Consider the following 15,637-nt stretch of genomic DNA (forward strand, 5'->3'; position numbering starts at 1 on the left):
TTCTTTCCCCTTGTCTTACATACACTCCGAAAAGAGTGTGTTCGGGAGGAGGGATACCGGATTTTTCGAATCAAAGCTAATCTATTGTGCTGACATCAAAGTGGTTGTGACCTAGGTCAGATGTATACCTTATATATAATCACCATTGATATGTAGTCTATTTTTATGATAGTTAACTGTGAACTGTGGTTTAAAACATACATGATGCGATACATCTCCCTATATTATACTTATCTGTTCTCAGTATATTTATATATATATATAAAAGATAAAAACTTTGTGTATCGTATATACAGAGAAAATTAATCACTTAACATGACAATGTAATGTACATGTAATGTAATCACCTGAAGATGGCCGCGAGGCCTGAAAACCTTAGTGATATATTTGTTTGTCATGTTAAGTGATTAATTCTCTCTCTCTCTCTCTCTCTCTCTCTCTCTCTCTCTCTCTCTCTCTCTCTCTCTCTCTCTCTCTCTCTCTCTCTCTGTCTGTCTCTCTCTCTATATATATATATATGGCTTGTAACTAATATATATGTTCAAGTAATACAAATCAATGTATTTTTACAAGAAACATGTTTACGATACAAGTTCGGATACCGTTCACTAAAGATAAACAAACTGTTACCAGACACAGCAATATTTATTCTCCAAAGCAATGAATATTCAATCATACGTTAGCAGTGATGGGACGCCATGCCGACGTCATCCTTGGTTAATTCCGACGTACAAGTCGGCTTTAGCCGGCACTAGGTCGCGGTTACAGAAGGCCGACGTGCAACAATACGTGCATTCGAAGCTATACAGATGTAGTTGCGTTGTGTCGTAGTCAGTGCATTCATGTCGGTCGGACGTCGCTGCCAGCCACTGTATCTTACAGTCGTTCTCCGTGCCGCAGCTGGTCGTAGAGAATAATGTTATATCGTAAAGACTGGTCTTATATCTAACAATGAATTTTAAATTAAACATAACGACATATTAACAGAAGAGTAAGTCAAACTCATCGAAACAAGGTTAAACTATGACTGTTTCTTCACACAAAATCAACACTGCATGTCATGCAGCCTTGAATGTCGCATCACCTGTTACATGTAAACAACGTACGATAGTGAAGGAGGGTTGTTACCTATTAAAGACCGAAATCGTCACCCATGTCATGCAGTTTAGTAGAAATATATACCTGCTATAATTTTTATTTTAGTGTTATAGGGAGTCTAGACATAGTCTGATGAGACGAGTTGGTCGTTTCTTTAATTTCCTTTTCTGATGGTTATACGACCAACAGGATAATTTCAACATTTTGCTTGTTTTTCATCAATTCTGAATTTTAAAGTTTATTTTTTGTATTCGATATATCCAGATAAAACAAGGCAATGTAGAGATTGATATTCATCAATAGAGGCTGGGATGAATGTATACAGAATAAAAAAAATGTTATTGTGACGAAATGCGTCGTGACAAATTTGTCAGCTGACTTTACACTTTCTTCCGTTCGGTGAACCGTGAACTATTGTCAAAAATTGTTATTTGAATTCTGAATCAGAGATTTTCGAAAGCTCTCAAAACTACAGTTGTCAATCACTCTTTGTACTAAAGATGAACTTTTTAAGGGCACTGTACAACACGCCCTGATACACAACTTGTGTGAATAATGACAAAAAGAATGAGTATTACACTATTAAAATGATGGCAGCACCTCCGATCATTCCCATGATTTGCAGGCACCAGGCATGAAGTTCGTGAATACATTTATATCGGACGTTAACGGGCATATGTACAAAATACCAGAAAGAGATACGTTTCTTTTAAAGCACTCTATGGGGAAAATCTGCATACTTCAGTGTATCAAACAGGAAAGACAAAGTAACTGTATAACAGGTAAATCCATGGAACCAGACGATCTCTAATATAAATTAAAAATCAATTTAAGAACGAAGATATATTTCCTAGCACACGAAAACAAAATATCGAAATACGAACAAGATAAAAAAAAAATCTGTTGAGATCATTATGTCAATCATGAAAGTACAAGGTAAGGTTTAATCTTCAGGCGATACACAGCCTAGAATGCTACATGACATAATTATAACTGATATCACGTGACATACAAAATAATTATAACTGATATCACGTGACATTCAAAACAAATCATAACTGACACCACATGACATACAAAATAATTATAACTGATATCACGTGACATACAAAACAAATTACAACTGATATCACGTGACATTCAAAACAAATTACAACTGATATCACATGACATACAAAACAAAGTATAGTTGATATCACATGACATACAAAACATATTATAACTGATATCACATGACATACGAAACAACGTATAACTGATATCACATGACATACAAAACAAAGTGTAGCTGATATCACATGACATACAAAACAAAGTGTAGCTGATATCACATGACATACAAAACAAAGTATAGCTGATATCACATGACATACAAAACAAATTATAACTGATATCACATGACCGTCATGTTTTGTATGATACAAAACAAAGTATAACTGATACCACATGTTTATGTCAGGTATAGCTTTTACAAAAATGCAATTTAAAAAGAAGATATCGTAAAAGTTAACAATTTAAAGAAAAAATACTTATGTAGGTAAATGAAACGTTTACCTTCTAAACACAGATCTCGTGCCGTCGTCGTTGTTGACAAACCTGTTGAGACAGAACTGCTGGTCCACGGTGCTACATGTCTGACGCCTCACGTGTGACTCGCAAACAAATGGCGGTCCATTACATACATAACATGAAGCTGCAACACATGAGTGGATTACTTAGGCTCTGGGGTATATCAATTATATAGTACAAAGTGTAATGAACTGTATGATTGTTAAAAATCGTCTAATGATAGACTTAATACGGTTTTATATAATCACATCCTATCATTGTTAGCATTCTTTCCGATCGGCCGTTATAACACTTTTCGTTTCTATGTAGTTATAAGTGTGCAGTTTGTTCCTAGAACGTTCAGTTGGTGTCAGCAGTCTTGTTTCAGACTACATGTTACGTTTAATTGAATACATTTTCCCATGTTTATGTAAATAAGTATTATGGAATATTTCTATTGTATACTAAAAAAAACCTTATATATTCACTTTGATAATACTTTCAAAATATACTTGTTTGTGATTTAAAGATTTTATTGTCGAACATATGACAATAATGGTCTTTTACTTCAGTTTTATACAAATGCAGTCAAAATATCGCAACGAGATCAACGTCAAAGGAGAAACACCGCAAGCACAAACCTTTACCAGAAGCAAATTATCCAATAAAGTACAGGAATATGAAATTAGTTAATACTGTATAAAAAATATCATTAACAAGTTTCTTCCTTTTGAATATGCCATCGACCTACTCGGTACCAATGTAGTAGTTGTTGGCGTGGTTGTGGTTGTAGGCGTGGTGGTAGTTGTAGGCGTGGTGGTAGTTGTAGGCGTTGTGGTGGTTGTGGGCGTGGTGGTGGTTGTTGGCGTGGTTGTGGTTGTGGGCGTGGTGGTGGTTGTAGGCGTGGTTGTGGTTGTAGGCGTTGTGGTTGTTGTAGGCGTGCTTGTGGTTGTAGGCGTTGTGGTTGTTGTGGGCGTGGTGGTGGTTGTAGGCGTGGTTGTTGTTGTAGGCGTGGTTGTCGTTGTAGGCGTGGTGGTGGTTGTAGGCGTGGTGGTGGTTGTTGGCGTAGTGGTGGTTGTCGGCGTGGTGGTTGTGGGCGTGGTGGTAGTTGTAGGCGTGGTTGTTGTTGTAGGCGTGGTGGTAGTTGTAGGCGTGGTGGTGGTTGTTGGCGTGGTTGTCGTTGTAGGCGTAGTTGTCGTTGTAGGCGTGGTGGTGGTTGTTGGCGTGGTGGTGGTTGTTGGCGTAGTGGTGGTTGTCGGCGTGGTTGTTGTAGGCGTGGTGGTAGTTGTAGGCGTGGTGGTAGTTGTAGGCGTGGTTGTCGTTGCTGTAATTGTTGATAGTGGTGATACAAAGACAGAGGAAAGTTTTATCATTAACCTGTAAAGCATTACCCTCTGATTAAACTATTTTTGCTCCTCTCAAAAACAAGGCAAAAACAATTAAAGCACCACAAGCATTTGCATGTTCTGTTTTGACCAGAAAAGCGAAGGAAGCGCGCAAAAAAAAAAAAAAAAAAGAAAAGAATAAAGTATCCTACTTGGAGTAGTTGGTTTTGGAGTTGTTAGTTTGGTTGTAGTTGGCATGGTCGTTGTAGTTGTAGAGGTTGTAGTCGTTGTAGAGGTTGTAGTCGTTGTAAGAGTACCAGCTGTAGTTGGTGTTGTAGCTTTTAGAAAAAGAAATAAATTTTCAGTAGAAAAGCCATAAAATTAGAAAATTATCTTTATACTGCTTCGAACTGCATGTTTTAACATCGAGTCTACTTCAGCCACGAGTGTGTAAACACCCAGTGAATAGATGTAGTAAGATAACATTCTCTTAGCTTTTTCTCTAAGCAGCAATATCTGAAATAGTAGATAAAGGTTAGCTAATCTTGATGTCAAGCGTAAATATAATTTTCCCCAAATTATGAAGCCAAGCTCTCCGAAAATTACAAAAAAAGCTTTATAATCGGAATACAGATATTTATTTATATCATCCAACCTAGAGAGAGACGGTCATCAATATACCTGCTGAACAGTTCTGAAACCCATGGGGTAATTATTGTGTGAAAATTATATAAGCATTTTTGAATCCTGATACTTATCTAAATGGTTACCTTCTATTTCCAACGAAAGAAGTAAGTGTGGTTTCAGTTGAAAAGTCACAAATAATTAGATTTCAACAAGCTTCCGTATTCAATTCTATCAAAAGTAAACATCTTTGAGTAATTTTTGTTCGATATGCTTTAGATCTAAAATCCCAGTATTTTATGTAGTAGTATCAGATACTTCTTGGAACAGAAATCCCGAAGTATGTTTTAAATGTTACTTCAACTAGCTATGGTGTCTTTGCAGAACAGCTTCAAAAGTTTCTCTAGAGGATGATTTTTTCATTTTGAGTTTTGATAACGCTTGGGAATATGTTGAGTGTGATAATGCTGTTATACTTACGACAATTGGTATCCACTGCCGTGATCTTGCCAACGCTGTCATGGCCAGCTGTAAATTAAACATATCAATTGGTGATAAAAATCAATGAAATGTCAACATTGAAGAACACAATTTTAAGTGACAGAAATGTATTGAAGTATGTCGGTTTGTAGTGTGTGATTGAGACCGAGACAGGTACTTTTGCTTAACTTTGAACGTCGACTGTTCAAAGACGTACACAATGATCCAAGGTTTGGATAAATGTGATTTACCACATAGATGGTGTTGAAGAGATAAAAGATATCAACATGAATCGCATTACACTACTCACAATTTGCAAAAAAAGTAATTCGAAGGTTAAAGTTTTGGCGAATATTACACAAAGACAAACTCAATTACGTAAAACTGACAAGGAAATTAATAGGGACAAGGGAATGGTGTGTGCTGGTTTGTCCTAACGCCAGGTTACAGCATAACTTTACAAAAAGATCTCATTCAGTCTTTTTGGCACTCGTGAAGCCATTGACAATCAGGTAGCGTCATCATGATGCCGATTATAGGTCATGTAAACGAGCTCCATTAAACACCCACCGTGTAATAACCAATAAGGCTGGACTAAAGATAGTACTTGTTTCTTCCTAAAGTTGAGTTCAGATTCTCTCTCGACTTCAACAACATGTAAACAAACGGTTTTGCCTAATGAACACAGTTTCGTTTAGAAAAGATTTGATTTTGCCTACTGGACACATTTTCTTTAAGAAAGCACATGCGTTTTCCTTCCAGACACATTTTCTTTAAGAAAACACATGCCTTTTCCTACCAGACACATTTTCTTTAAGAAAACACATACTTTTTCCTACCAGACACATTTTCTTTAAGAAAACACATACTTTTTCCTACCAGACACATTTTCTTTAAGAAAACACATACGTTTTCCTAACAGACAAATTTTCTATAAGAAAACACATGGTTTTTTGTCTGCTACATGTTCTTTGGTTTGTTTACTATACACACTTTCTTTTTATAAAAATATGAGTTTGTTAACTAGAAACACTTGTCTTATTTAAAACGTTATTCTTGTCTACTAGACAAACGTTCCTTATGTAAACACATGGTGTTGTCTACTACACACATTTTCTTTAAGAAAACACCTGGTTTTGTCTACTAGACAAACTTTCCGTATGCAAACACACGGAGTTGTTTACTAAACACACTTTTTTAGAAAACAAATAGTTTTGTCTACTAGACAAATTTTTCTTATGTAAAAACATGTATTTGTCTTTTAGACACACTATTTTAAAGTAAATTCATGGTGTTGTTTACTAGACACTCTTTCAATTTGTCAATAAATGGTTTTGTCTACTAGACATATTTTATTTTATTTAAAACACAAGTTGTTGTCTACTAGACCCACTTTCATCATGTCAACACAAATTGTTGTCTACTAGATCCACTTTCATCATGTCAACACAACTTGTTGTCTACTACACTCACTTACTTTATGTGTACACATGGTTTTGCCTACTAGACAAACATTTTTGTATAAACATATGGTGTTTTCCACTAGACGCACTCCTTATGTAACCACAGGGTATTGTCACCTAGACACACTTTCATAAAGAAAACACACAGCTTTGTGTACAAGAGGCACTTTTCTTATGTGAACACAGTGTTGTTTACTAGATAAACTTCTTTTAAGTAAACGCATGGTGTTATCTACTACACACAATTTCCTAATGTTAATATATGTAACCGCTATAAGACCAACTTTTCCTAGGTAAACACATGGTGTTGTCTACTATACATCTCACGTCAACAAGTGTTGTTGTCTACTAGACAAATTTACCTGATGTAAACACATGGTGTTGTCTAAAACACACAATTTCCTTATGTAAATACATGATGCCGCTTTAAGAGCCATACTGATGCTGTGTACATGACACACTTTCCTTATGAAAATACGTGGTCTTGCCTAATGGACACACTTTCTTGAAAAAATCACATATTTTTGCCTACCAGACACATTTTCCTTTAGACAACACATGGTTTTGCCTACTACACGTACTTTGTTTTGTTTACTATACACACTGTCTTTTCATAAATACGTAAGTTTGTTAACAAGACAAACTTATGTAAAACGTCAGTCTTGTCTACTAAAAAACGTTCCTTATGTAAACACATGGTCATGTCTACTAAACACACTTTCCTTTTGAAAACACATGGTCTTGGTTACTATATAAACTTTCCTTTTGAAAACACATGGTCTTGTCTACTATACACACTTTCCTTTTGAAAACACATTGTTTTGACTACAGACAAATTTTCCTTATGTAAAACTGTATTTGTCTTTCGGTAAACAAATGGTTTTATCTACTAGACACGTTTTCTTTATGTAATAACACATAATATTGTCTTCTACACACATTGTTTTTCGGTTAACACATGTCATTGTCTACTAATTGAACTTTCTTCAGATAAACACTTGGTGTTGTCTTCTAGAGACACTTTTATTGAGAAAACACATGCCTTTGTCTACAAGACTCACTTTCATTATGTAAACAAAAGGTGTTGTCTACTAGACCCAATTTCCTTATGTAAACACATGTTGTTGTCTAGTAGAAAAACTTACCTTATTTATACACTTGATTTTGCCTACTAGACACACTTCCTTTAAGAAAACTCATGGTTTGCTCACCAGACACACTCTCTTAAAGTAAACACAAATGTTGTCAACGAGAGACATTTTCTTTAAGTTAACACGCTGTTGTGTATTAGGGACACGTTCATTAAGAAAACACATGTGTTGGCTACTAAACACAATTTCTTAAAATAAACACATTAAGAAAACACATGTGTTGTCCACTAAACACACTTTCCGTATGCAATCACTTTGTGTTGTCTACTTGATGAATTTTCTTATGAAAACATATTGGTTATGTCTAATGGACACACTTCCTTGAAATAAACACAAAGAGATGTCTACCAGACACACTTTCTTTATATAAACACAAGTAGTTGTGTAATAAACATTCTTCCTTGACGTATACTCATTGTGGTGTCTACCAGCTCTCTTTCCTGTAGTAAACACATCTATTTTTTACTAGATACACTTCTCCTAATTAAACCTCCTAGACACCCTTTCTTGATTCAACCACATTTTGTTTTCTACTAGTCATGCTTTCTTTGAGTTAGCACATGGCGTTGTCCACGAGACACACTTTCCATAAATAAGCACAAGGGTGTCTATTGTAGACACAGTTTCGTAAGGTAAACGCAAGATATTGTCTGCTGGACATGTTTTCTTTAATAAGTAATCACAGTATGTTGTCTATCCAACACATGTTGTGTTAGTAATCACAGGATGTTGTCTACCAAACACATTTTGTGTTAGTAATCACAGGATGTTGTCTATCCAACACGTTTTGTGTTAGTAATCACAGGATGTTGTCTATCCAACACATTTTGTGTTAGTAATCACAGGATGTTGTCTATCCAACACATTTTGTGTTAGTAATCACAGGATGTTGTCTACCAAACACATTTTGTGTAAGTAACCACAGGATGTTGTCTACCAGATTCCCTTTCTTTATGTCAACAGAGGATGTTGTCTACGAAACTCACTTTGTGTAAGTAATCACAGGATGTTGTCTATCCAACACATTTTGTGTTAGTAATCACAGGATGTTGTCTACTAGACTCACTTTCTTGAAACAAACACTTTGTATAAGAAACACATTGTGGTGACTACCAAACACATTTTGTGTAAGCAATCACAGGATGTTGTCTATCAAACACATTTTGTGTTACTAATCACAGGATGTTGTCTACCAAACACATTTTCCGTAAGTAATCACAGGATGTTGTCTACCAAACACATTTTCGATTAATAAACACATGGTGTGGTCTGCTAGACACATTTTCGTTCTTGATATAAACACGTGGTGTTGTCTACTACACTTCCATTAAGTAAACACATGGTGTTGCCTGATTGACAACTTTCCTTATGTACACATATGGTGTTGTCTACTGGACACACTTGTTTTGATTAAACACTTTGTGATGTCTTCTAGACATATTTTTTTTATGTAATCCCATGTTGTTGTCTAGTAGACACATTTTCTTTAAGTAAACACATGGTGTATCTATTAGACTCATTTTCCTTATGTAAACACATGGTGTTGTCTATTAGACACACTTTCTATATTAACATAGCGTGTTGTCTACCAGACACACTTCTTTGGGAAACTCATGGAATTGTTTACAAGACAAACTTGGCTTATGTTAACACATGGTGTCGTCTGCCAAACATACTTTCGTAATGTAAACACATGGTGTTGTTTACCAGACATAATTACTTTTGTGAACTATATGGTGTTCTCTACCAGACATACTTTCTTTAGGGAACCATATCGTGCTTGTCTACCAGACATACTTTCTTTAGGGAACAATATCGTGCTTGTCTACCAGCAATACTTCCTTTAGGGAACCATATCGTGCTTGTCTACCAGCCATACTTTCTTTAAGGAACAATATCGTGCTCGTCTACCAGCCATACTTTCTTAAGGGAACAATATCGTGCTTGTCTACCAGACATACTTTCTTTAGGAAACCATATCGTGCTTGTCTACCAGCCATACTTTCTTTAGGGAACCATATCGTGCTTGTCTACCAGCCATACTTTCTTTAGGGAACAATATCGTGCTTGTCTACCAGACATACTTTCTTTAGGGAACAATATCGTGCTTGTCTACCAGCCATACTTTCTTTAGGGAACAATATCGTGCTCGTCTACCAGCCATACTTTCTTTAGGGAACAATATCGTGCTTGTCTACCAGACATACTTTCTTTAGGAAACCATATCGTGCTTGTCTACCAGCCATACTTTCTTTAGGGAACCATATCGTGCTTGTCTACAAGCCATACTTTCTTTAGGGAACAATATCGTGCTTGTCTACCAGACATACTTTCTTTAGGAAACAATATCGTGCTCGTCTACCGGCCATACTTTCTTTAGGGAACAATATCGTGCTTGTCTACCAGACATAATTTCTTTAGGGAACCATATCGTGCTTGTCTACCAGCCATACTTTCTTTAGGGAACCATATCGTGCTTGTCTACCAGACATACCTTCTTTAGGGAACCATATCGCGTTGTTTACTTACTTTTGTTGTAAGGATTGAAGTTATTGCACAAAGATGTGTTACAACATTCAGACAATATTTGTATGTTAGTTATTTCTTGTTCAGTATTACGTCTCCCAACTGATTCGGCGGGAAGGTGAAAGTCTTGTGGCCCATTGCACTCCTTAGAATAGAGAAACATAGTAACACGTTGATACGTATATGAAATAACAAGTAATATAATGCTACGTTAAAATGGTGGGGGTTGATGTTCATAATTTCCCATATTTTAACAAATAGGTTTTCTTCCTTTTGACAATATTGCCAATCAAATCAATGATTATTTTTTTAATTTCAACAAGAAATTACCAAATATTCACAAGATAACAAAACTTATTACTTAAAATCGACGTCTCCCGAGTTATTGGTAAATCCAAGTAATCCAATATAATCAAATGGAAACGAGGCTAATAGCAACAATACCATCAGACAGAAACACAGTTTTCTGAATGAAATTATAATTGGGAAACATCTCCCTTTTCTTTAACAATCTGAATATCAGCTGTAGTTTAAGTAAAACAAATCTGCTTGTCCTCAACATACATAAATAATTTAAAGCACTTTTTAGAATTTAATCTAGATTTTTAGTAAATATTGCACGGATATAAGAATTTCCTTATCACAATCCAACCTAGAAAAAATACAATATAGGAAGCGGTTCTACGACCACATAGATTTAATCATATCAATCAACGGCTTCGTCTTATCATATTATGATACAATATTACTAAAATTCAACAGAAATTATCAAACTTCAGGAGTACAAAATAAACAATTTTATTAAAAATGATAATAAAAAAAACAAAAACAAAAAAAATCAATTTAGTGTCCAACATATCACGTCTTGTATTATTAATAGGAATCGGTGGTATATATATTAAGCACATAATGGAAAGGCAAAGCGACATCGCAACTATCTTGGTGTTAAAGTAATAATCTCCATTACAGATTATAAGGATGTATGTAATTTTTAACACTAGTTGAATGAAAAAAAATACTATTCACAAAAAGGGAGGTTATAAAGCTTATCAGATGTTGCCAAATATGTCAGACTTACACAATAATAGAACACACACGATGGAGTTTAAATTAATGAAACTGGTAATTTAGGATTTTTCTCAACTCACTAAAACTTTGTGAGTCACCACAAGGTATGTCGTAACAACAACATTATATATTTACATCAATCAAGATAGATTATAGGTCAGAAAACATTTACAATAAGAGACTACCCCAACAGCACTACTCACCGCTGCTCTGTAACAGTCACTGCGATATCGAATTTCTTTGTGAATGTTAGAAAAATACACTTCTACCCTGCATTGCTGTGGAAAAAAGCAAAACATATCTTAACGCACTTCACCGTAATGAACTCTAGACAAATCCAATTATTGATCTGTATCGTATTGTAAGCAGTAGTTATCTTCAGAAATGGTTTCATTATCATTTATTTAATTCCTACAAGGAGAAGAGCTAAAAACTGTTTACAAGTTTTATGTATTATAAGTTATTGACCAAAGAGATAGATATTTAATAATCTGCATGCAGACTAAATAATGATAATAGTTGTCGTTTACGCACTTCATTCAAGTTGCATATTTTCATGCCTCCGCATTTTTCTGGATGTAAAATATCATCACAACTGTAACATCTCGGAGGTTTATTTGGGTCATCGTCACTTATCCTGTCAACTGAATAAAATCAATGCTGGTATATCATCGGACAAGTACTTTAAACATGATTTAATATTTCAGAGGCGCTAAGGAAAAGGAACTGTGTGTTACTTAACAATGTCTAGAGTTATACAAGAATGGGTGGTATATACAGCTGTGTGCTACCTTACAATGAATATAGTTATTCACAACCAGTTGTGTGTTATTTTACCATGCTTAGATATTACACAAGCAGCATAGCTACATGCTATATCAGAATGTCAACGGTTCTGCTAAAACTGATACCCTGATACCACAGGAAAAAGCACAGCTACATCCTATATTAGTTCTGCTAAAACTGATACCACAAAAAGCATCACAGCTACATGCTATATTAGAATTCCATATCTTATTCTATCAAGGAAACAGCAAAAACGTTAACGGCTGTATAAGACTGCTATATGTTATACCACTATGACTGATACAACAGTAGGTTACTGTAGTAGAATTGCAACACTTATACTAACAGTTACACAGCTTGAGGTTACAAAGCTGTCTGTTACAGCACTCGGCGCAAATAGTTCCTACGGAATCATCTCGTTTTCCAACAAGTATTGGGTCAGATTTCACTTTGTTTGATAAACATGTTTGAATATGGCACACCTGCAACAAAGGAATTTGCATTAATTTGTAACGTGTGTTTCCCATACCAATAATAAACCGGACAATGTGCATTGATCACGTGCATATGTTTAAATAGAGATGTTTTTCGGAGACACAGCTTATAGTAATATCGTGTTTAACCTTGTGACGCTGCTATTAACAAATTTAATCATGATAGCACGCGTCATGAAAAATTGTTTTACTTGTGTGCCTGTAAGAATTTCTTACACATTACTAAACTAGAACTTAAGTTGTAGCTCTCTCTGAAATAAGTAATAGATTCTGTATAGATATATTTATTCAATAAACGGTATTGATTATACAAACTTGTCTTTGTGTCTGACTATAACAATTTGTAGTACCGTTTTGCTTCTACAACCGCCTCTGTATAATCTTTTTCCATCCCTCCGGACATAATGTTCTAGGTAGCATACCTATAATATAATGGTTTTATGAGTTGATATGCTAAACAACACAATGCAGGTAGTTGTCTCACTAGTTGTTATAACTATGTATAGCTACTTATCTAAACAGATCGTGAATACGATACATATCAGAGACAGATCTCTCTTTAAAGCATTAACGAGGTGACAAAGACACGAAGTTATAAGGAACAGTGATGTATTTCGCTCTATTCACTATTTCTGTGAAATTATATTAAGGAATTAATGATACATTATATATATATGTGTGAACGGCATTATTGTCCCAAGCACCAAAAGGGATGCTAATATTTTTTACCAGACTTTGATCTTGATATCGGTCAACGATTAGTACATGTTTAAAGAGAGTGGAGTGTTTCACCAGTCAGATCCAAAAACAAAGCCAGTACTTAGGAATCAATTAAATACATTCACACATACACAGGATAGACTCAATGAATATTGAATATCCTATTTACTGTGTTTTTTATGTCTCTAAGCACAAATACAGCAATCATGACTGAGGTAATTACTTTCTGTACACTACGTTCTAGATAATCATTTAAGGATAACATTTAACTCAATTGTAGAAGTTTAAAGTCAATCTGTACATGAGATAAAGAAGTCAGAAATTGAATTTAGGTCCTGTATCGAGTTCATTATATAAAGAACTGATTAATACATAATTTGTGTTGATATCTGACGTGAAGTATTCGAAAATGGGAATATAATATTTGTGATTTATTTCACACCAATGATAAGCACGGACAGGTTATACATACATCATCTGGACCACACTGTGTTAGTTGTGTACACTGATCAGGAGCCTCGGCAGAATCACATGAAAAACATGATATTCCCTCTGTAGATGAAAAATCAATAGAAATGAAAAGAAACCACAGATACATTGTTCTTGGTGCATAATGGAATAATTTTGTATAGTATATAAAGACAGGTTTTAATATAGAAATGTAGTTGGTATCTGACCACAAATATCACCGTTGCATATCTTTATGTTTTAATCTAATTTTGTTCTTTTTTCTTTATTTTTCTTTCTTTATATATATATATATATCTACATATATCATTTTAACCACATGCTATGTTTTTACATTCAATCTAAACGTTTATCAAGGCAAAAGTAAGAAAAATGCATCTTTTTTCTGTTGGTCTTTATCATTTATTAATTTTACTAAATGCAGTGATTGTCGGACATGACAGCGTTTACCGAGTCAGTGAGAGTGTGACGTTGACACATCAAAGACACACATTTATAACCAGGAACTTCTGGCCGTACAGTAAACAAATTGATAAGAATATTGATTCTTCTGATAACTAAGACCACTTTTCTATTGCGACAAGTGTGTGTTTTTCAACTCTCGAGGAATCGATTCACCATTGCAACTATAATATTTTAGCATGTTATGATTGGATAACAAGATGAACTTGGACGCGAAACTTACTCACGGAAATTAGAACGCGAAACACGTAGTTCACTATTGTTTTTGTAATAATTGGATTTGTGTTTGGCTTTTTATCGTTTGATGCTTTCAAGATAGCTGCAGGGTACAAAGCTTGTGTTTATTTATTTATCACAACTTTTGATAAATTACTACCTCCATTTAAAGAAATGCAGTGATCTGAAAAAAAGGTATTCCGCGGAGGTATTTGTTCAACACCGGTCTGTCATTTTGGTTATGAAAGTGAAAATGAGTACGAATATTTTTGTCTGTTCTCAATTTTCAAATGTACGAACAAAACTATTACATTTCCTTTCAAATATCGATAATCAGCTCATTCCTGATCTTGATACTCTTCTAAGGGGAAATGCTGATCTTTCGTATGAAACAATTGTTGATATAGTTATTGTTGTTTTGTCCATCATAAAATCTAAAAAGAGATTTAAAACCACTTAAAGGATAATCATTGCTATCGGGACACCAATTTCTTATCTCCTTTTCACCATTTATCTCATTTCACTTCCTTCTTCCTTTCTGTCCCTACTGTCCAATAAATCGATTGAGTTATAGCTTTTGTCATCACGTGAAAATTGTACCAATTGCATATTGCTTTGTCGGAAGGGGCCCTAGTAAATTGCTAAGACGTGTGCCCAGTTCATTTGAATTTATGTCAATAAGACGTGTTTGAAAGAGAAAAGAAATACACCCCACAACCATTCATTGTGTTAAACTTTATATAACAGAAAACGGAATAAATGAGTCATATTTATTTGTGTATAAAATGTATAAAATATAAGGATGTAAGGGTTTATATAAAATGTAAGGATGTAAGGGTTTATATAAAATGTGAGGATGTATGGGTTTATATCAAATGTAAATATGAAAGGGTTAATATAAAATGCAAGGATGTAAGGGTTTATATCAAATGTAAATATGAAAGGGTTTATATAAAATGTGAGGATGTATGGGTTTATATCAAATGTAAGAGTTTATATACTGTAAGGATGCAAGAATTCACTTAAAAAGTACGGATGTAAGTGTCATATATAATTGTAAGGTTTCGAAGGCTTATTCAAAATGTATAGATTCAAGGGTTTATATAAAATGTGTGGATGTAAAGGTTTATATAAAATAATTGAATATTAAATTTTATATAAAATGTATGGATGTAAAGGTTTGTATAAAATGATTGAATATTAAATTT

The 15,637-nt window shown here is 34.5% G+C and overlaps 1 protein-coding gene across 1 annotated transcript; it reads right to left on the reverse strand.

Annotated features, from left to right (window-relative positions):
- Nucleotides 1–707: 707 nt before the first annotated feature.
- LOC132546100 (uncharacterized) lies at nt 708–13,881 on the reverse strand. The gene is made up of 11 exons (XM_060209795.1): nt 13,756–13,881; nt 12,914–12,985; nt 12,416–12,551; nt 11,818–11,927; nt 11,487–11,561; nt 10,219–10,360; nt 5,076–5,123; nt 4,184–4,309; nt 3,398–3,970; nt 2,653–2,791; nt 708–900 (listed from the first exon to the last, which is right to left on the reverse strand). Exons 1-11 carry the CDS (start codon nt 13,879–13,881, stop codon nt 708–710), a joined length of 1,740 nt encoding a protein of 579 aa, XP_060065778.1.
- Between the last annotated feature and the right edge of the window lie 1,756 nt (nt 13,882–15,637).

This window comes from Ylistrum balloti, unplaced genomic scaffold (assembly GCF_031769215.1).
Source record: "Ylistrum balloti isolate Yb309-2 unplaced genomic scaffold, AGI_CSIRO_Ybal_v1 Utg369874, whole genome shotgun sequence".
In the NCBI taxonomy this organism is placed as follows: Eukaryota; Metazoa; Mollusca; class Bivalvia; order Pectinida; family Pectinidae; genus Ylistrum; species Ylistrum balloti.

Coding starts and splice junctions, on each gene's coding strand:
- LOC132546100 (XM_060209795.1), bottom strand. CDS start 13,881: ATGTATCTGTGGTTTCTTTTCATTTCTATTGATTTTTCATCTACAGAG. Junction 11,562..11,817: donor AAATATGCAACTTGAATGAA/GTGCGTAAACGA, acceptor TTTTTTCCACAG/CAATGCAGGGTAGAAGTGTA. Junction 3,971..4,183: donor TCCAAAACCAACTACTCCAA/GTAGGATACTTT, acceptor CAACAATTACAG/CAACGACAACCACGCCTACA.